Source organism: Colletes latitarsis, chromosome 5 (assembly GCF_051014445.1).
Source record: "Colletes latitarsis isolate SP2378_abdomen chromosome 5, iyColLati1, whole genome shotgun sequence".
NCBI classification, from domain to species: domain Eukaryota; kingdom Metazoa; phylum Arthropoda; class Insecta; order Hymenoptera; family Colletidae; genus Colletes; species Colletes latitarsis.
Window position 1 is genome coordinate 33,169,313 of NC_135138.1, and position 23,753 is coordinate 33,193,065.

Sequence of the window (23,753 nt, forward strand, 5' to 3'; positions counted from 1 at the left end):
CGTTATTTAAGTTTTATATTAAACCGCAGCCCGGAGCCGGCTGGTTTTTGATGTATGGGGCGCGCGTGTCCTGCTTCCTTCACCGGATTCGCCTAAACGTGAGATATCGTGCTCGATCAATTTTTCATAGCCCTCTGTTCGCTTCTTCTACGGAATTTTCTACGGCGTCATGGAAATTCGCGTCGTCGACGCCGTTTTTCTTTATTACGATCCACCACGATATTCCGAGCGAGCTTGGCTCTTCCTACGACTCGCGATCGTTTCATTGGCGGGAACCTTTGGACACGCGTGTGCCGAAATTCACTCTACTGTGTTCAGAATATGATACCAAATCTCGAGAAAAGGACTGTCGAATTCGTCGGTGACCTTAGCGTTTTGTCTGCTTTCCTCGAAGTTTTCTGTCTTATTGACTTTTGTAATACCTGGACTCCTTTGTTATTCAGCTATTCAAAATAACAACACATTCTGTATTCTTTGTTATATCAATTACAATAGTGTATCGAAGTTCACTTTGCTTAGTTTAGAATACAATACGAAGTCTCGATGAAAGAAAATTGTTTGATTTATCAGGGACCACGAGAACGATAGATTAATAATTCAAAACTCGACTTTTGCGACAGAGTGATGGCCTGTTCTTGTAGCAATGAATAAAATTAAAAATGAAGAAAGCCGCTCGTAAAGCAACGTAGAAGGTTATAAAAAACTTTGGTACCAAATTTGAGGGTAAACGGTTAAGCCACTTTGCAGTTATCGCGTACACCGTTTTCAGAAACAGTGTTTCGAAAGAAACGCATTTAAAGTTTTATAATGTAACGTCCGACCTGTACGGTTTACGTTGACGGGCTATAATTTTCTTAATGACGCGAATTCCGATATGGAACGACTTGCATATTATTTCAAGACTTCAAAATACCAAAAAATTGATGATTTTTAATATCTTGTATCCCCCTCTCGCTTGACATTGTGTTGCCCATCTCAATTTTTTAATTTGCATTCAAATCAACGTCTGCTACCCGTTTCAAATCTTTCGAAGTCAAAAACCCTTTTGTGGCAGCCCCCTCATCTTCGCACGTACTTATTTTGCTTATTAATCCAAGCTAAACGTTTAAAACTTTTCGTCCGGGACACCCAGGAACGTTTCGTTCCCTAATTGGCTGAAACAATCAAGGGTCCACACGCATCCCTGGATCCGAAAGTTCTCGAAACGGGGTGACGCGCGAGGGGTATATCCCGCGGAAAAGTTTGGATGGCGGTCGGGGGGCCACCTTTAATCAAGGTCGAATCTTCATTCTCCACGTCCACGGTCGGGGCTATCAAATACAATCACCGAACGTGCGGCATCTTCTCTCCCTTTTCCCTCGCGTCACCGGGGCCGTGGGTCTAGCGCCTACGCCTCCTTCCACTCGTCAGTCGATTCGTTCTCGCTCTCACGAATTGAATCTGGCTGGTGTTCGGAAGGAGACCCGGAGAGGGAAGATGAAGGAGAGGAGAAGGTTGCCCTGGTAACGACAGAGGGTTTCTCGGCGCGGTTGCCCGGGCAACCTCTAACCAGCGATCCCTAAATATGCGCCGGCTGGCCAGAAGTGGCGCGAAAGGGGGAGGGAAAAGAGGGTGAGAAGAAGAGGCGTTCGACGAAGTAAGGGAACGAGGAACGAGGAACGATCCTCGCCACCGGTTGGTAGAAGGAGACCGCCTGGTGGGTTGGTAACTGTTACCGCGGAAGGTGAGGAGACCCAGTTAATTACTAAAGCGTTTTAATCGTCGGCGAAGTTCCGACGTCGCTACGGAGTCTGGGCCAAAAGGGCTTCGGAGAATGTGGCGGCTGTGTAAATTAGGAACTCGCCAGTTTCCTCTTACCGCGGCTCCTACGTGTGTGTATTCGTTTAACCGCTTTTAAGAGGGTGGGGAGCAACATTTGCGCCGGAAAAGTTCGAGTTTCTGGCTCGCGTCCCGGGAGCCATGAATGATTCGTGCTGGATCGGTATTCGATGGATCGCCGGTTCGATTCGAAAATGGATTGCGGTTCGTCGAGGTTCGAGACGAAAAGGAGAGATTTCTATGCTGGTTTTAAGACCCCGGGCGCTGATAGCACGAAAAGTGGGAGCGAGAAAGCTGGACGATGATAATTGTCGTTATTGAAATTTAGATCTTGCTGGTTTTTACGTTATTGTTTTCATTCGATTACTTTTTAGTCGAATGAAAATTATTTGAGTCTTGTATTTTTGGTGGGAAATATAATAAGTCCGAAGTGAAATTTAAAAGTAATTGTGAATTAAAAGGGCAAACAAAATTATCAACGATATGGTTTACATTTATTTGAAATGAGAGTAAGTTGATTAGCTAAAAAGAGGTTATAAGATTGAGTTACGAATATTGAAAGCACGTGACCGTATCTGTAATAGCATTAACAAAAATGGAAACGTTTGAATAAAAATCGATAACGTTCGATAAATAAATAAACTGTGCGTATAATAGTCTCGTAGAATAATATTGGGTAGAAGCGAAACTGTTTGAAACCTAATATCGAAATCATTATTGTTGGATAATACAATTTGCAGGCGGTATTACAGACACAGTATTATCTTTCTTTAACACGGATATATTTAATAATAGTATATGTAAAAAGTATTAAACGTCTTTATTACACATACGTGGAAATATGCATGTGAAAATAAAATATAACGGAATTATATACGCGAATAGAAAGGGAGTTGCGGATGAAAAATGTTATTACAAAATAAATCTTAATTACAGGTTTGGAAATTAATTAATTCCACAGGTATTAATTTACTACTATTTAACGCTATAATATGGAATGAGATAATATTTAATATTGACAATATGATGATATAATATGTGTACCGATAAATCTTTTAGTACTGGAATTTTACTTTCACTTTAAAAGAGTTATTTCTTATGTATGTTTTTGTATTGATTATTACTGCACCCAATAAGTTGCTGATTTCGTAGAGCTAGGCCTGGCTTAGAAAAGCTGCGTATACAATTTTCACAGTGACCATTACAATTTAAACTAAAATATCTTCACATTTTGAAACGTGATACATCTCCTCGATAGTGGCAAGATACAAGTGAAGGTTGCATCGATGCCAGCAAGTATAAATGGAAAAATACGCAAACAATCCTACTTAGAAAACCGTAATACGTTCTGTCACGAGTACAAAGAATGGACGCCTCTGACAGATAATAGAAATGTGTCTGTTACTAGGCAAATTGACTGCAGACGCGTTTGTCAGCCGATAGCGTTTCCCTTGATGCGCGCGCGTTTCTCGAGTATAAATTCTGCAAGCTCCAACCGCGCGACAAATAGGATGCAGCGAAATTTTAATTCCAGGAGAAAACTGCATCTCCCTTGGCGCGAGTATTTAGCCTTTGTTGCGTGACGGAATCACACAGTCTGGGGAACGAAAAGTGAAAACCAACACGCGGGAGAATTGGTATCCATTTGCCTCAGAATTATCGCTCCGATCACCGACCACCGATCATCTGTCACCTAATTATCATTTATCAGCGATTATACATTTAATATATTAACGGCAGCTTTCGCTGATCAGGCATATTCTCGACATTTATTCGATAGATTACTATTGGAGTACTTGGTATTTTGGAGCACTCCTAACGATAGTATACTCCAAAATTTGTAAACGTTGAAAATCATTTATCGCGAAGGTTGTAAGAAAATATTGTACACAAAAGCAAATAGGAAATAGTGACAACAGTTTCAAGATCTATAATTCACCGAACTCAGTTCGCATTATCAAACTCTTCTCGACCATATTAGTCATGCCCGATTTTATTGCTCGCGCACTTGGCGGATGTCCCAAATCGATTTTCCTGCAAAGGATGTCTCGTGTCGAAAAATTTATTCTTTAACTTCGAGTTACTTGCTTTATCAGCGGTTTTATATTATCGAATGTTAACAGTTGCGTCAACTATTATCTTAGAAGTATCGTTGAAGGTTCAAAACGTAATTTTGTTAACAAACAAAGCTTTACTTTTATACGACGAATCAACTGTTTATGGCTGCACCCTATATAAAAGAACATGGCAGAAGGCATTTGTTGATGATTGTTCGTAACAGATCACCTAGGATCGCGGAGTAGAAAATCGTTATCGAGCCTCGTATTCTTCGAAACGGACGAGAAGACGGTGTTTTTTGACTGGAATAGATGGAGACACGCCGCTAGTCGGGCTAACACAGCGTCGCGCGCTAAATAACTTTGCTTAACAAGGTGCTGCCGCCACTGTAAAAAGATTACGTAAGCGGTAATGGCCGCCGGCTCCTCCTAAATTCGAGAACGAAGAGTTCCAGCGGAGCGCACGTCGACGAGAGGGAGTGAGAAAGCGCGGAGGAGTGGAACGGAGACCGAGGAGAAGAGGGAGGAACGGCTTGGCGCTCGTGGCGGGGGTTAATTTTAATTTCCTAATTTTTCCCACCCTGAGGCGCAGGTAATTTCCTCCCCAGAAGAGAATAGATGTAATTACTTAACGCCTCCGAGCTCCGAGCTCCTCTTATTAAAAGAGGATCGTGCCCTCGAGGGCTGGAGGGGTGGAAGATACGCCCCTGGTGGGGGTTGCGCGGAGTGGTGGAATTCACAACAATCGTCGGAGACCGATCGCGAAGAAAGGGAAACGTTGTCGGGCTCCTTCTCTCGAAGACTAGCAACGAAGCCAAGACCCGATTGTCTCGGAGTTTCTCGAGGGTCGAGCATCGATCTCGCGATCGGTATTCGTCGGATTCCCCGCGAACGTATCCCGTGCAATTGGCTGAGTCGTTCGAATCGGGAGCAAAAAAGAAAACACCCAAGTTCCAAGAAGACGATACTCCGTTTTTTCGAGGGGTGAAAATTTTGACGTCGAGGAGACGCGAGTGTATCCGGTGGCTAAGGTCGACGGAGCCTGGTCCACGGCAGGGGTGATTTCCCGAACGCTGTGGGGTAGGGAGGAGCCATCTTGCGGCTGGTTTCAGGGCAGCCACCAATTGATTCATCCCCACCACGATTCCGTTACTGGAAGGAAGGGGCGTCGATTCAATTCCGGGGCAAAAAAACCGTCCACGAGGCGGAGTTCGCTTCGTAATCCATCCGTCCTCATTGGCCAGGAATAGAGTGGCACCGGTGAACCCACCGTCCGCCCGACCAATCCAAAGCCTCTGGGTGGTGACCCAAACCAGTTTTGGTTTCGTGTACAGAGGGGAGCCGTTGACTTGACTCTCCAGGCAGATAGTGCTGTGCTGTTGGCTCGTGCCGTAGTGGTCCTAACACTAACAGGACCTTGCCAGAAGGGAACCCCTGGAATCTGTTCGTTGCGCGGCCGAATTTGCCGCACGGAGTCATCGAACGGCTCCGTGTTTCCAATCACGTCAGCTGATCAGTGTTTTCGCCGGTGACGATTGCGCAATATAAACACCAGGTGCAATCACACTGCTAGAACCGGACCAGGAAGTGCAAATTCCCGTGTGTATCGAGACTGGTGTTTTTTTTTCGTAACGGTCTAGTTTCCTTGGTGACTTTCTTTATTCGGTGCGCCGGCAGCCGGAACAAACGACGGACACGGGGGAACAAATAACATTGTCTGGACTAATCGTCGGGACAATTCGGAAGAAGGTCGCCAAAAGATCGTCAGTGCGACCGAAGTGACATTTCTGACAGACTGTGCTCGTGTAGAAGGACTTTCTAGGCTGACTCGGGTTTAACGTGTTTGGCAAAATCCTGCCTGTTTAGCTACCCGATGATTTTTCAAATCTGGGAGACGATTGTTAAAATTTCTGACGTCTGTCGGCGACAAACTATCGAGCCACAGCTAAGAACGATCGTGAGAGATTTAGTTTGAACGATGAACAAAGACAGATCGACGTGAGTCACCAGAACCCTCGAGTTTCGCTTTCCGACGGCACCTGCGTCGAGTAGTCAGGTCCTACCCCAGTCAGACCAGCTAACAAATTCGGCAATTGCTCTCCAACTGTCGTCATTATTTTTCAATGGACACGATCAACGTCTCCGTCAGTGTCGCAAGCCATCTGTAAACTTTTACCAAGACGAAACCTGAGGTTCAGAAAATGTAAACAAACCGGACATCGTTGCCACGAGCTACTCGCTTGGAATCTTCCCATGTTTATCCGAGTCACCGATTCAAGTGACTGGACTGTCTTCCATGTTCGTCGGTTCCAATGAGCATAGAAGAATAACAGACGTCTAAGGAACAGCGTCGATAGAAGCCAGGGAAAGGTTCATAAATGCAAAGGAAGTGAGGCCTCTCCGTCGGAGAGACAGTTAGTCATCAAGTTGGTACCAAACATGGTCTTGGAACCAGGAGGCGGTCTGTCCTACCCACTGCCTCCTGGTAGCGGTTCCACTGGTTCCGGTGGTTCTCTCCTGACGCCGGCCAGGCTGTTCCAGAGGGCGCCACCCGTGTTTCCGTTTCATCTAACAGGATGGCCACCGCATCATCCTGTCCTCGGACAGGACCAAAGTCAGGTTCAGCAGACTATGCAGGCTCAGCATCAGGTGGTCGCAGCTACTGTCAGGTTACTCAGTCATTATCATCCTCATCATCCACATCCGGCACTGGGGAACCACCCCCTGGTGCCAGCGATAACTAACCACCATCCGGCCGCCCATCATCTTCATCATGGTGCCGATCACGCCGATGAGGATGACGAGAGGAAAGGTAAGAGTCTTTTCAGGTTACTTAACCGTTAAGTCTCCGATGACTTTGATAATCAGGGCAGCTGCACGAGTCGCCATAACGCTGAATGACGCTCGCATTTGCGCACTTGTCTTTTAGTTTAATTGGAAAACGAATACGCGTTGACACCTGGACTGGAAATTGAAGGTTGTCGGTTCGTCGTCGAAGAATGGCTTAATGTGTTTTAGATTAGCTGGTTTTTATATGGGCTCTAGTTCGAAGTATAATACCTGTGTTTGTTTTTCAAAAGTACAGTTTTAGAGACGAAGTGGATCGTTCGCGGTCTACAAGTTGCGCAAGAGATACAGCAAGTTTGTCCGTTATGGTTGTAACTCTTTTCATGGTTTCAATGTAGAAACGATTTCGAAGCGAATCTACAATTGTAATTAAAGTATGAGGAAAAACACTGTTTTGTTATGCAATAGATTAGGTGTAATTGAAGTCTTTGACGTCTGTGTTTATTCACGATCGTATGTTTAGAGAGATATGTCATAGTTTAGAAGAAATACAATGAGTTTTCAGAGTAAGGGACGTAATGTTCTTCATGGAAAATTTCACACATCGAAGTACAATAAATATTTACAGAAACTAAGAACTTATTTTTAGATCAGAACGAGAGGCAATTCCATATTTGTTGTCGTGTTTCTTCCTCCATTATTTTGCATACTTATCGTTTCATAGCCTGCAATTTTAAGGCACGAACGACAACGAACGTGCTGGTTAGTTGCTACTTTGTTCCTTACTTTACAATGCGAATTAAATTGCGTGTTATTCGTACGACAATTTATGTCAACGAGATTAGATTTTTACTTCTGAGCATTATTGCTGAAAAACGAAAGCGTTTCTGTAAGAAGCTACAATCCGTGACGTTTGTTTTTTCAAAAAGTATGTGATAAATAATATTCAAGGCCCTTATTATCTAACGAGGAACTTGGAAATTCCCTCGCGATATTCTGGAGTCTTTTTCTGCGTGCTGCTTCGCTACATTTAATATATTTTCATGTTACATGAATTCCTTTAACAATTTTTATAGAAACCTTTGTGGAATCTTTGATTGTCAATGAGAAATACGTAGTTTCACATAATATAATACTCCGATTCCAAAGTGAGCGATATAATGAAATGTTAATTTGTATTTTTATGCAATCGTACATTTTGAAAACGACAGCAAATAACTAGAATATTTGTAATAACTTAATACCAAGAAGGAGCTTACTCTGACACGATTTACTTATAATTTTAATGCATATTTGCGAAAGGTATTTCTCGATTTATCGGTAAATTACTCGACCGTGATCCATTCGGTCATTCTAACATAAAAATGTCCGATTCGAGATATGGAGTTACAGATCGTTGCGCGATATTCTGTAGCGGTCTTTCTTGTTCGCGCAGCCTCTCGTTCGAATGTATGTATTTTCAAGATACGACCGGAAAATGGTCTACAGGGAGTGCCGTAACACGGTCAATCATAAGATCGTTCTTGACGAGCCCCTGGGATCGCTTACAGGGTTAGCCCCAATCCGTAACGCCCTTTTTCCACCCTTCCTTCGAGCTGACGGACTGAAATCACGTTTCGTGTACGAGATCGAGGGTGGAAATCTGTTTTTTACGTGATCCCATTCATGTCCCTAACGCTTGTTTATGCCTTGAAGGGAGTGCCACTTAACTCTCACAACTTTTTCCTGTTGTTTCGTGAAAGCACGCGGCGATCTTGACCAGTTTCTGCTTGCTCAGGCTTGGGCTCGATTCTTTGTTCTAACGTTGCTATAAACGATTTCATTATTTAAAAATAGAATCGTAGAAGATCTAATTTAATTCGAGTATCGATTATATAGAATGAATGCTTGTGCAACGACAGACAATAGTTTCTGTCATCATTGATAGCTCTGTTATTCCTTGCGTTAAAAGATTGTCACAAGTATTTTCACTATTTAATTTATAGCCATGCTCGAATCGTTATTTTCCCTATTTGCCAGTAATTGTTTGTGTCTAAACACTGCTCGTCGCAGAGGCAAACATTCAAATGCAGCATGAAATATTTTAAAGAAAGCAGTAGCAATTGAACGAAACCCACGATTGTTTCGCTTTCGTTACACGCGCCCTTTTAAAATACACTTCTAATTTCTCTAATGGGCCAACTAGCATAACCAACCACATGTAACGCGCGCTGTAAGCGCGCAACTTAACTAATGAGTTCCACGAGTGTTTAACGTAACAATGTTTAAGATAGATGTGTCACGTCTGACAGACGTGAGAGATCTACCTTGCTAAGTGTCTGCATTTTTTGTTGCTAACCTATGCAGATGAAACCTTTAACCAGTTTGATTCTCATTAAATTCATTGACGGGCGATTAAACTTGTCTTTTGGATCCATTTTTCATTTACATAAATCCATTCGTAACTTAACCCTGGAACATCAACGTCTACCACGCCCAATAATCGTATTCACCATTCTGAAAACAAAATTAGCTAAAATCTACTCAATAATACAATATTTACCTCGACGTTTCCTATTCTCGAGGACTCCGTTGATTAACATATCAAAAAACATCGTAAATGCAACATAAAATTATTCTGTTGCTTTTTGTTTTATTATTGGACTCTTCTAATATATTTCAAGCATATTTATAATTATTTTTCGGTTTGATATCTTCATCTATTTATGAGTTGCTTCTTTATTTAATTAATCCCAAGTTTAGTACATCTATTAATTGCCAAAAGACTCTCAGCTTATGTCAAAGAATATATAAATGCCGTAACTGCTAGGTGACTTATCAATCAATTCATTAGTTAACAGTGCAATCGCTGCAAGGAGATCTCTAGAAACGCTTAATCATCTGATTGAAACTGAGGCTGTTGACCAACTTTAGTATGGCGACAGAAACGTTCCACCTCGATAGTCTGGCATTCAGTATAGGAGCAATTGTTAACAAGCCCACCGGAGCTAATAGACGAGAAAGTGACTGACAAGTATTCAGGATTATCAACGGACTCCCGTCGACATTTAATTAGACGCGGGCGTAATTGAAGTTTGTTCATCGATGATCGTGCTCGGTCTTATTATTACGGCACAGTTTTATCGTTCCAGTCAATACCTTTTATCGACGAGTCACGTGAGATTCGCGTAAACGAATTGCTCGACCTTACACGACCAATTAACTCCGAGGAATTTTCACGGAGAGTAGTTATTTTAAACTATTCGTCAACCGCGATTAAAGATTATTTTAATGGTAACGAGAGTTTATAGAGTTCGAAGGATCCTTATGGTTGAGGCGAGTTTGCGTAATTGTTACAGAAATCGTGGAAGAAGATTGTTTCAGAAAAGTTTGATATTATCATCGACGTCAAATTTAAATATTTATACGTGAAAGTATTTCTGATTTTTTTTATCATGAACTTAAACTCGTAATTTTTTCAGTTAGACACATTTTTGCAATTCGAAATATATTCGAAACTCCTTTCGCCTCTGTAATTTAAGACGTATTGTTTCCCTATTTGTGTTTTCGCTTCAGAGACTCGAAAATTGTGGTTTTGATAATTACAGGAATTTTCGTTTTATAATCTTACACTTTGATTACACTTTTACATTTGTGGGCGTGTTACGTGTATCCGACTTTGATGTTTTAACTTTTATCCGTGGCTATCTTCTCGCCTCACATTTATTTACGAGTATTTCTTCCGTGAATTTTAAAATTCCATACAATCCGAAATTACCTGGTTTCCAACTCAAATACGGTAATGAAGAATAATGAGTGGCTATAAATCATTATTAATTCGACGATTTTGAATTAGGTTGTGAAACAGACTTATTCGCTGAACCTCGCCTTTTCACCTTGCTTGGATATACTTTCTCTATGCAATACAACTTTGTTTTATTTGTCGAAAAACATAGAAATAAAAGTAATCCTTATTAAAGAAGTAATAATAATTTTTATAAAAATTCGGTAATGCAAAAGTGCCAATTTCTTAGTACTCTGTAACAAGGAAGCTAATTCTATAAACGCATAATATATGTAGATCGTAATATCGTCGTTATTCAAAACGTGTGATACAGTACGTGTGGAAAATGACGTAAATTGTTTCCAGCTTCCCTGTTTACTTATTCTCGCGACAAGCCTCCGTGCGTAACGTGTATCCGGTGTAATTTTAATTAAGCTCAGCTCATTAAACTCAGTCGTTAATTAAACCGAGCCACTTCTAGACAGTACACAGTTATAACGCGTTTATAAATTAATACATTGTCTCGATGTTTCGACAGCGCTTGTGCCTCGTTATTACCGAAAGATGGATTCTTGAAACTGCAACGAAAGATAAAAACTCGTTCGTTTTAACGATCGTCGTTTATTACATTCATCAAAAATCGTGATACGAAGCATTACGATCAACGGGATGACCAATGAAGCGATCTCGAGCGTTTATTTCAATCGACCAACGGAATCCAATAATTTTCTCTTTATTATCGATACCCTGAGCAGTGGCTAATTACAGCAAATACGTTATAGGAAATTAACGCGCAGAGGAACGACGAAGCATTCGTCAATGACAGGGGCTAATTAATATTCCGCCTGGGAATGGAACTCAGATAAAACGGCGTGGAAGCGTTTGCTATTGAAAAGCAAAGTAAGGCAGGAAACGAAAGGAGAAATAGTCCATCCAGCGCAGCCTCGTGCATTTATTTAGGCATGAGACGACTCCGAATAAGATACCAGAAAATTGATGTGTAATATTAAATCACTCGTCATTCTGAACCTTTCGTTTTCCTTTACATTGCTTGACACTTTGTGACAAAACCATGCTAATTTCGTGAAACTTTTACTAGCTACCGTTTTGGGTCCTTCAGACTTTTATATTTTTCAGCACATTTTCGTAAATTCATTTTCAATTAAAAACGTATTAATCATCGGTATCTAAATTTCTATTTCGTTTAAAAATGTAAAATCTTCGCGTATGTTACGCCGGAGCTAAAATACACGAAGTAATTGTTGTGTTTCTGTTAACGGTGACACCCCATGCACTCGGAAACGCTAAACTGTCCCGAGTTACCCCGGAAAGCTAAAGTTGCGTCGTTATCGTCACTAAAGTCGCGTGTACATTGCGTGAAACTCGAGTTTAACACGTTGTACACAGTCTCGTTTCAGTTTTAATCGAAAGAGTTGTACTTCTCTGTGTAACTCAGAAATTCTTCGGGTTGGCATCCCCTCGAAATAAATTTCTCGATTCATCGTAAAACCTGTAATTCACCTGGTTCCATTAATTATAGCTATTAAAGAGGATTTTATTGCAATAGTCTGGGTTTAGCCATTAAAAACAAAATACGAACGTTTCTGGTGAAATCCAAACAGTCAAAGTTACAGGATAAATTCGGTTGTAATCTATTTGACGACGTTTACTATCCTACTCTGAACTACCGAAAACTAAAAACGTTCATAGTTAGAGGAAGTTAGTCAAACTAGGTGCATCTTCAGCACCAGAAGACTCAAGACTTGAAATTGGTTTAGGAACGCTCGTATTTTATTTGGCAAAGGTTCAAGATGGTAAACTAGAGTTAGAGAAATTTAGTAGAGTTGGGACACACTTGACACGTCTGTGTCAAACTGATATATCTAGGTTTAAGAAGGTGAGATACAGTCAAAGTTCAGTAAGACAATTCAAAGGCACATCTTTATTAGAGATTCACAATTGGTTAGTGTTAAAGAACTTGAGTAGGACTAGAAACAATTTAGACTGTTAGAGTCTAAACTAGATCAGTAGCGACTTCTTCTCGCAGAAATTCTTGAACGAGTATAAATAAAATCTATTTTGCATAATTATGTAATCGGTTGACAATTGCCCGGAGAAAAAGTGCATTATGCGTGCACGTTTCGCACGATATCCGAACTTTTTCAACGTCTTTCTATCGTTAGAGCGGCGGACAGAAATCGTTGATCTTTTGCCGTCGGTGCACGCCTATCGGGCGTTCCTGAGCTGCCTTCTAAATCGGTGTGATCCGTCTTGATCGTGCGATTCGAGAGTTCATTCGCGGAAAACTACACGCTGCAGTCGTCTCGGTGCAGATTGCGAAGAAACGCGTGAATGATGACCGGTTCGCGACAAGGAAGCGGCACGCTGAGAGTTGGACAGATAAGAAAGCCTTCAGCGATGAAAGGAGAAGCGTGCGTGGCACGCGGGTGGATTCCGTACGTTCATTTGGAATGTAGTTCACGTTGATTTCTGTCCGAGTCTAGATTCTTCGTTGCTGATAGACGAGTAGGCCACTTCCTCTTGCAATTTGTTGCGGAATTCTCGGAATACCAGTGATTTTACTACACTTTAATGCTTATCTTGTATCTCCAGGACTCTGCTGTTACATGCTTCGATTCGTTTTCGTCATATTTGTTCCTCAAAAGATCAAACACATTTTGCATTTGATTTACAATGTTATACATTTTTAATAGAGAAAATGTAATTCGCCTGTAAAGCTTCCGGAGATCGAAAGTCCTAATTAAATTTTGGAGCAAGAAGAGCTCGAAGTTGAATCCAGTTGAAAAAATATGGAACATATAAATATGTAAGGTTTTTAGATTCGAGGGTCCTCGCTAACCTAAATAGCAGTGGAGGGTCGTTAATTTATAATTTTTTGTTGGATCGATTCTTCTTATCCGTTACTGTCAGCTCGCTCGACAAATCGGTGGGTTTTTATCAATCCGCTTAATACCTATTCGTTCGGTCTAATCGGAAAATAATGACAGGATGCCGCGATAACGTGGCCGCTTCTCAAAGAAGCTGAAATCATTCGGTCGCTTCAAAAACTCGTCTCAGGGTATCGGAAACTACGAAGAGATACACTGAAGATTTTTCTTCCCCAGCTTGACGATTTTTAAATTAAATTTAGAAAGTTTCAACATAGGTAACTCTAACATAAATCTACCATAACACTGGAATTAAGGAAGATTAACTATTTTCAAGTTTATTTTTAACTTCATTTTCAAATCTATGTTATAAAGACACTGTTAGTAATACTTTGAGTCATCCTGAATTTGAAGTTCTGTATTTGAGCCAAGTATGCAATAAAAAAATCCGCCAGACTCGAATCTATGAACGAGCAGGCTAGGAGTATATTCTGCAGAACCTATCGATTTATTAGAAAATCGTTCGTTCAATGCTTGTCTATTTGGTTGAAATGGGACGATGCATAGTCATGCAGAAATCGCATGTCGCGTACCACATCTAATAGAATTTCTTCCAACAATTCCAGCAATTGATTGTTCAAGGTATTGACACAAGATTGATCTGTTAATCCTCCATTCAGGAAAATACGGAGTTGTGTATCTAGACGGGACAAATAATAGTGACAAAAAATGATTAAGCAAATCCTTGGTCACAATGTTGAAAAATAGAATTTAGTTACGTAAATTGATTGGAATAAAATTGAAAATATAATGGAGCATTAACGGAACATTAGTTCTTAATGAGTTAACTGGTTTGCAAGATGCGATTTTTTGGAGGGAGAACATACGAAGAGTGACAGTGTTTCATCATGTAATTTGCATAAGAAATATTTTTTATATCACTCCAAGTAAAAGAGACGTTCAGGTGGACCATCTTGCATTAGTTCTATTTTAATAAAGAATAATTATTTTCTTTCCCCCAAATAATCTGTTTTAGTATTCCTTTTGTCAACACTGTTTCTATCGTCAGGGTCGTAACTGACCCAGGATCGGCCACCCATGTCGCTGTCAATCGTTCGTTTGTCCGAGGGTTGGTAACATTCAAAAGATAATAACAGTATGTTAACGATAGCTAGTTTCCTGACCGGACTCTGTGCACACTGTACACGTTTCCATGATCGAAGGAACGCGCCGCGTAGTCAGCCTTTTAGCTTAGTTCCCGCGATTCCGGAGAGAGTTTCGAACGGAAAAGCGTCGATGGTGCTCGTAAGGTAGTATCGAGGTAGAAAACGCCGGGAAGAAGCTAGAAACGGTCGGGTTCCGTGAGGGGGCGAGACGGTTCGAAGGGGTCATAGTCGTGTAGAAAAGGGACAAACAAACCGGCACGGCTCCGGGTAATAACTTAATTTAAACTAAACTACAGTTTAATAATTCTCGGCCAGGTCGGCCGTAGAAGATGCAGCGGGCAACCAGCAATTTCAGAGCCGTCGTTAACTGCCGGTCGTTAGTCCCTTTTCAAAACTTCTTTCTTTCTCTTGCCTCCCCCCACCCTCTACCTTTCGCCGTCCCTTTCGCCCTTTACTCGCTCACTCCCGTTCGGCCGGTATCGCCACGGTGTTACTACTACTAACGCTAACGCTGCCGCTCGGTCACGAGCTAATTTTCGAGCGCGGTTTGCGTGCCGCGCCGTGAATCTCGCCACGGGCCCCCAGAAACGCTCGCACCGAGACCGACAAATTGAATCGTCCTCGGCCTTCGCTCGCTCGGATTCCTCCTTCGATCGCTGGGTCGCGTTTCGAGGTTGTTCCACGCTCAAGAAGAGGCGATCAGTCATAAACAATTTCGTTCTTTCCACGTTATTTCTTATTCCCCTTACCAGGCGAACGCAAGATCACTTATTTAATACGTTCTAATTAAAGTAGATGGTCCAATAACTGCCAAATTAACCTTACTTAATTTCATTTAATCGCTATAAATGCTGTTTAACCCCTTGCTCGTCATCAAGTCTTACGTATTTTTACATTCAAGAGGTGTTTGTAATAACAAATCTATTCTTTTTTGTGGCCATATTCCTTTAATAGCCGGTGTTTAAATTAATTGGGCGTATTGATCAGATTTCTATAATCGTGAAACTTACTGTATAGTTTTTGCATATACATTTGTTCTCAGTCGTTGGTACACTTTAATTTACATGTTTGTTTCGTGGTTTTGTTACTCAGTTATCGGAGAAGGTAATTGTATTGTAATTAGTGTCAATCGCTGCACTTTATCCTTTGTCGCGGCTGGTTTTTAAATACTTCCTCGACGCGTTTAAAAAACTTAGAAAGAAGATGTTTCATAATTCACGATGTAATTCTTTATAGGAATAATTTCTTACCGAGGTGTAAATGTCAATTTTGTGTTATAGTACTTTGAGTCTTCGAGCTGAATTTAATTGTTTGAATCTGGTCTCGAAATCTGAATATTAATTTGGCAAAATAGATACTGTGCTTCACGATAAGATAAACATTGAATCGATTAACGATATCAGTATGTTACGAAATATCTTATCACACATCGTAGTTACGTTAATAATTTCGATCATCGCGGTGACATAGCCCACCTTTGTCCTAAACTGTGATTCTAATTGAAAAGTTCCTTCTAAAATTCAGAGAAAATTCAAATACACTTTATATTTATTTGATGACAATGACTGATACTTTACACATTCTTTAGCGAACTATTACTAAACGCAATTAGATATCAAATCCATTTTCTAAGTGCTGGAATTTTTCTTTCGTGACTCGCGAAAAGTAACAAATTTTATTTGACGTCTCAATCGAAACAAATTCAAAATATTAATCTTCCAAGCGTCGAAGCATTCGTTTAACGCGAAACGTCGAACAAAAACTAGGCGAAAAAGACATTAATTAAATAGTTTGAATTATGGACTCTGGGGGGGGGGGGGGGGTAGCAGTTAGGGTGGAAACGAGAGGCAGGGGAACAGTGGGAAAGATACGGCTGACAGACTATAAATACGTCGTGTTTATACGCTCCGCTAATTGTCTTTGACGATAAGGATCTCTCTTTTATTACTTTCCGAGTCGCTTGTCTGCGACTGTAGCTCTCATCCCCCTTCTCGCCGACTCCTGTCCGCGGATTAATGTCTCGCGAAACGATCTTTCCGGCGAGGAAATCTTCTTGGCCCACATTCGCGTCCGCAAGAAACGTCGTTTTCCGCGTAAACGGCGTCTTTGCGGAGAATCGCAAAAAAGGCAAATTGTCGGCAGCGCGTTGAATCGGTTTCGAAGAAGAACTCGCGATCGACGCCGATATTCGGATAGCCTCCGATCATTGGATCGATTTGGTTCGTTGCATCGATTGCATATTGTTCTTAACGAAACCGGGCAATGATCGCGACGAAACGTGTGATTCCACCGCTTCTTGATTATCGCAGGAACGGGAGGAGATCAATTTTCTCGGGGAAATTGAAGGTTACTTGTCGCCGCGCGAGGCAGCAATGATCGCTGAATTTCGATTCGTTTTGCCGAAGATTGCCGGTGCGATCGAGAAAACGATTTTTGACACGGTACGTTGTAATATTTTTTGCCAAATCGTATTCAGGTTTTGAGCGTGCAAGGATCAACAGCACATACAAACATTTTCATCTCTTTAGAAACGTTGAATTGAATTGAAACCAGTTCAGTGTCTCAATTGCTCTTCTAAAATTTGTGTAATAAATTAATTGAAAGAAGGAGTGATCTTTAGATGGTTGTAACTTTGATTCAATAATCGAGGAAACTGGTCGTTCATTTAGCGAGGTACTACTGTACTCAGTTTTTCATTTGTATTATTTGGATGATCTCGATTGAATTTTGGGCGAATGATTGTTAATTATGTCTTCTGCATATATTCAACGAAAAAAGGAACACGTGTTATCTGTCCTTGTATGTTCGAGACGGAAACGAGAAAACGAGTACTTGCCTGTGAGGGCTGAGAAAGCCGGAAGAATAATTATTTATGAATTCTTAGTCGCTAGCAGACTCGCTAAACGGCTGCGAATCCTATGCAGTTTATCATGGCATTCACGAGGTGTCCTGCGGCTGTAAGATCTCAACAGGAAGTCTATTTGTCAAAGACCATATTCCATTTGTGTCTTAAGTACTTGTACGAAACTGTCTTCGTTGGTTAATCTTTGAATGATCGTCCAGAATATTACTACTTTAATTGTTTGCCGATATTACGTTTCGCGATGAATATTTTACATTGAAAACGGGAATGATGAATTTATAACTAACAACATTCTAGAAATGAGTTACCTCCTAGCGTAATAATATTCTAGCATATAATCCAGTAATTTTATATCTTGCATATTAGGCATGGGTGTGGGGGGATAATAAATATTGTTTTCGATGGAATAAAAATAACGACAGGTTTCTGGTGTTTTTAAGAAATGTTCTGACAGTTTTAAACGAAGATAAACTTTCTTACGAAGCGTCATTACGTCATTCATGATTAATTTCACGGCTCGATTGTTATGCCACGAACGTTTTCATGAACTAGAATTATATCTCCATTAACATAGCCGTAGTAAAAATTGTTACGATCATTTATTTTGCACGCAACGTTGATAACGATATCAGGAACAATAAAATGCGTTCGAATCGCTTCTGGACTCGTTTCGTGTACGAGCAATTCCTTTCTGATGTGTTACGGGAAAGTCCACGGTTGCTCGAAAGAAGCCTTTAAAGGCTGAAACGTTTCTTGATCGTAATTGTGGTATGACGTTTAAATTGCAGTACAGTGGCAAAATCGTAGTACAGCAGCATGATTGCGGTGCGCTCGCATGCAACTTAATAGCACGAAATTTATGACGGATCTCCTAGCTGTGCTCTACCTTGCTCAACTGCCTCGACTAGGACGTGAATTATTGCCACGACATTTCACGTTTACAATAAATTGAATTAGAGAATTTCTCGACAGAGATTTTTCGACTTTCTAAATCGATAGTACGTGGGAGAACAAATTTTCCATTGATAAACGTTCAAGATTTCGTACTGTAACATGTGATGAATCAAAATGATAATAGTCAGTCTTATATAAATATGAAACTGAGGGATTGAAATTTTACGGTGTACAATAATACGGTAATGTGGAATTGAATAAAATTCTTATGTACGTAGTATGGGAGAAAATAAACAGAACAATTCTTAAACGTGAGACTGAGATTAAGAAAGACATTAGTTCCTCCAAGAAACTATTATGTAATTGTATAGAAATTGCTTTAATTCCTCTGACACTCTTTTCTTCTCCCAGCGTTAAAGTCTCCTGCGTACAATCCTACTACATATATTTAGTATACAGTGGATATAACTGATGTGTACAGACCTAATTCGTTCAGTGTAGATTTTAATACGTCTAACAAGAGAAGACCACTAATATGCAACTTATTTTCTGTTTCTTTTTTTAATTAGATCTGTCAAATGGTAAATAAGATAAATACAAACTTGCTGCTTTACTCCTATTTTCCCCTCATTTCCCTTTATTCAATTTTCGAATTTCGTTCGAGGAAGACTCGCAGGTTTCTCAGTGTAGCAAATCGGTTTCTGGGTTCGTTGATATTTATTGCCTCAAATTCAGTGTTCGATGGGAGCCCATGGCCGCGAGCAGCGAGAAAATGAAGGAACGATCGCGAGAAAATCGCCCGGAGACGCCGATGGCCGGTTCTCGCCGCTTCAGAAATTTTCAGACTCGCACGATTCTGCTCGTAATTTTCGCGTAATTGTGTTGGCTGCATGCGATCTAATAGCGGCGCGTTTATCACGGGTCTCAGCTCTCGGCGCGCGGTACATACCGAACGGATGTGAATCACCCAATCGTTTATCAACCCGCGTCTAAATCGCGCGGCGAGCAAGCGCAACGCTCCAACCCTCGCCGCTCGTATGCGCAATTTGTTATTAAATTCTGATTTCCCGGGATTTATCGTGTCGGTCGGGTCTCGGTTCAGCTGGACGATCCCGCGCTATCGACGCGTCGTCGTCGGGAGAAACAATGTTTTCGAGGTAATTAAATTAAAATGTTCGTGGCGATTAGATTGAACAGAGCGCGCGCAGGAGCGATCGTCATGTGGGAATGCGAGAAACGCCTTGTCTTGCCTTGTCTTGTCTTGTCTTGTCTTGTCTTAACTTGTTTTATTTTATTTTTATATGAAAAAAAGCCGGTACTCATCCCGTACTTGACACGGCCACCGCAGCTTAACTTCGGCGAAAAAGAAATTTTTCAAATCTTTATAAAAAAATTATTTTTGGTTGCGGGGGTCAATTACAATCATTTTTGTTCAACAGACACACCCCCGAAATCCTACTCAGTTTCGAGAAAAAAATTCATTACCGAAAATATCATTTCTGGCCAGAAATGTTACTCGAACATTTGTTGCGTATCTTTATTAATTTAAAATCATTTGGTCCTGATTAAAATGGTCGGTGTTACTCGAAATTTTTGAATTGATCCTCTCCGTTTTCCCCTTACAACTCATTAATCTGCCATTAATTTTCCGTTTGTCATAGATTGTCTAATACATTGCAATGAGCTGCTGAAAACGTTAATTTCTCGAACCAACTGACCCGTAAGAAGGTGAATTTATTGGGTTGTTTAAATTAATTGGAGCTGAGAGTCCAGCCTCGTTCGTGCAACATATTTTATCGGTCATTACGAGTTCCGTCGACCAATGAAATATAATCTGCCAAGAGTTATGCTCTTTGAGGTCCTCGTTGATTTTTCGCCTACATATTAGTCTGTTTGCTACTCAGGATTGCACAGAATGTACGGTTTTGCGAACAGAAATCGAAACAATATTTTGCGAAGACGCAAGCAGCAATTATTGAATAATTTTGTAGGATAATCTATTCTCGAAAAAATTTATTTAATACTTTGACAAATGTTTTGGACTCTGCCTTCTTTACGTTATAGTAGCAATGAATTTAAGGAAGAAATATCTTTCCAATATTTAAATTTTATAGAGATATCGTTAGAAAGTCTGTAGATTGAAAATTAGGTTCATATTTCAATGCAAAACTTGTAATAAATTCTAAAGTAGTTAATTGAAAGCTGGCGTCTCGTTCCCTGGTCATAACTCCACGGAATATTAAGAAACGATCTCACGAGAGATACTCATTATCTAATAAATAAATCGTTCTTTTGAAAATCCAGTGTGAATAAAATTTATGGATTATAGTATTTGATTAACTAGAATACAGACAATTATCAGATTAAAATTATAGCTGTACGAAAACTCTTCCCTCTATATGCTGTCTGCTCCAAACCTTCATAACGTTTATATTACAAGATTGCATTCTATAGACTTTAAATTACCAATATATAAAAAAATAGTTTGACTTTGTAATCAATAAAAGAACAACTGCCTCCTTAAAAATGATCCCGTTTAAAAATAAAAAATAAACTCTTCTACGATCAAGGAATCTACTAATTTAATTTGCAACGCATCTATCGAGAATTAAGAACAGAGAAATATCGATTCATGAATTTTACAAAAGTGAATATCGTTATAGCTGAATAAATCGGCTTTCAAAGTTTCACAATTTCAGAGTTTTCCCATTTCCAACAGCCTGTCGATACGGGGCGGGTGAAAAAGATTTGCAAACTTTCGAATTGATTACAGACGAGTGATGATCGTTCGCCAAACGATCTTTACGTTTGGTAAAGACGATAAAGAGATTCGACTGCGATCGACACTTTAAAACAATCGACTCCGACGAGGTCGCGGAGATTGCACGCGAAGACGGTGATACGATATTGCCGGGGAAATGACACGCTATGGGGTAACAACCCGTGGTTAGTAATTAGAGTGGTGAGAGAGTGGTGGGAGCTGACGCGGGGCTGTGGCACGCAAATTCCCATTTTTCTGCAAAGGCTTTCGCGAACGAGCATAAGTAGGGATTCCGTGATAAGCCTGCCCGTCGAATTATTAATCTTGGTAAGAGTAATGATAGAATGCTTTCGCACGTAATAAACCTGACGACTGCATCGTCGAGCAGGTATTTTGCATCATCGATAACCGATTATAAATTGAGCTATTTTATTTATCCACGACGACGAAGCTTGCAGAGTCGTAATTTGTGGCTTATAAAGATATTTTACTGATTTATAGTGCGACAATTTTAGTCGATTCATTATGTAAAGCTTCTAGAGTTGTTTCATTAACCGATGACACAGAGGCCGCTGAATTACTTTATTGGTAAATAACGCGAAAATTTATGGGAAGTTTTGTACGTTGAATAATCATTTACATTTGAAGTTACGATGGAGTGTTCGCTTTTATACTTTCTGGATGTTATAATTCCGCAACATATCGTTACCCAGCGCAGAAACCCTAGCTTAAAATTAAATTTGCAAGCAAATTATATCCTTCTGCCATATTTTCCTTTTTGTTCTCGGTGGTATTCTTTAGAAATCTTGGTTACATTGTACTCGTATTACGAACACCTTGTAAAAACAGTTTTACTAATTAAAACATTCTCGAATTAATTTCAGATAATTCAGCAATATCCTTGGGACGACCATTTATGATTCCATGATCATCGTACCGTGTAGAAATTATTTTGCTAATTAAAATACGCGGGAATTAATTTCGCATTATTTAATGACATCTTTATTGTTCCTATTTCCATTTCGACGAAATTACACTCTACAATTATTGTTGGAATATTTACTTCTCCAAGATAATCTAGAAAGCGGGTACTTGTTAAAATTTATCAAAGTAGCTCTTAAATTTCTTAATAATCTTTTCGTTCTCTTTTCATCGATAATGTTGTTCGAAATTTAGTTAAAACTGATTAGTACGATCTATAGGGTTGTTCGATAAGCTGGTATCCCTTTTGTTTCACACATCATCGTTGAGGCTATTTACATTAAGTTAATGACAGTACTTGACAAAAATGATTAGTCTGTTTGATTTCCATTTATTTTGCTTTTGTCAAAATAATGTATATGAAAGTTGAATAAATGTTGAGAAGAGGTTGTGAACTGTGAAAGCAAATATACAATTGATTAAAGTTTATTTACTCTTTTGAAAAGATAGACTTTCAACACTAAAATATGGCACGACCTTGTTGGTTAACCCAATATATAAAGTGTTCTATGTTGACTCTCTCTTCTTTTACTCTACTTTCACATTTGCTTTCACGAAAACGATTACCGAAATTTAAAAAGTCAGTGTCTTAATTAAGGAAAATTCTGACCAGCTTCTCGTAATTAATAATTCTTAACAATGAAAGTCTCTTACCTTTCTGTCAAAAGTGTCATATTCGAAATTTTATTCGATACCATAATTCAACGCTTTCTCTTCTCAATGTTTTTCATAAAACTGTACATCAACTATTTATTACAATTTATGGATATTATTAGGTACATTTCATCCATATTTGGCATATATTAAATAACGAAACAGAATAACCATCAGCTGTTTGTTATCCACAAGTCACATTTTACGTATCTGTAACATTACTCAAGCGAGTATGCAGATAAAAGTTACATAAACAATTGCTCGACGAAGCAAACGAGTATTCAAACCGCGCTTCTTTGATTGTAACAATCACATTGCTAATTAAAACGCTCCGCAATTAACTCGACGCGGCTCGAAAACAGCGTTCTCCCTGATTGATACCCGCAAACGCGTCTCCCATTATCAGACTTTTTCTCTCTCGTTTTCGTTGGCATTACCAGCTTGTAATTATCATCGTGTATGAAACAGATCTGATTACGCAGCGAACACGTGAACGCGGAATCGTCGCAGTTCCGTGTGATAAATCTGCACGAAACAAATCGCTCGATTCGCTATGGACTTCTCGTTCTCGTTCGAAAGAGGGAAAAGAAGAAAAATTGGCGGACACAGAATACAGAGTGCTAAGGAGAACGAAGTGCGCCCCCGGTGCCGCGGTGGGGTACGATTTCAATATTAGCGAAAGATCGAGATCTCGATCCTGATAAAGTTAACATGCGCATCGAGCCACTTATCGTGATCTCGAGCGGACGGCGCTGCGGTTTAATTTGTTTACATGGCCGTCACTATCATTATGCGAAACATAACGTTACTCTATCCGTCCCTTATTAAGAATTCATCGGGATGTAATTTCGTGGCTTCCTCGTTAGGGATTATCGAACTTTCCGTATCGATCTAGACCGGCAGAAAAAGAGTTCTCGACGAAATTCAACTTTCGATTTTTCGATGTACGATTTTTTTCTTGAATGAAAAGCATGTCCCTGGCACTCGAAAGGTACCCAAATGTTTACACAGTGCAATCGCCAGAATTAAATGCAACTGTGTGGATGAGATGTTAGGACATTACATAACAGTTTGACTCTTGATCACTAGACTGCGGATTTTCATGCATTTATGGGAAATTT

General features: G+C 40.1%; 1 protein-coding gene across 1 annotated transcript in view; it reads left to right on the forward strand.

The window, feature by feature from the left end:
• The first annotated feature begins 5,327 nt into the window (after positions 1-5,327).
• LOC143341682 (uncharacterized) overlaps positions 5,328-23,753 on the forward strand; it is a 47,125-nt gene continuing 28,699 nt past the window's right edge. The window contains exon 1 of the mRNA XM_076764703.1: positions 5,328-6,687. Within this exon, the coding sequence (XP_076620818.1) occupies positions 6,315-6,687 (373 nt within the window). The 5' untranslated portion in view covers positions 5,328-6,314. The remainder of the gene's footprint in view (positions 6,688-23,753) is intronic.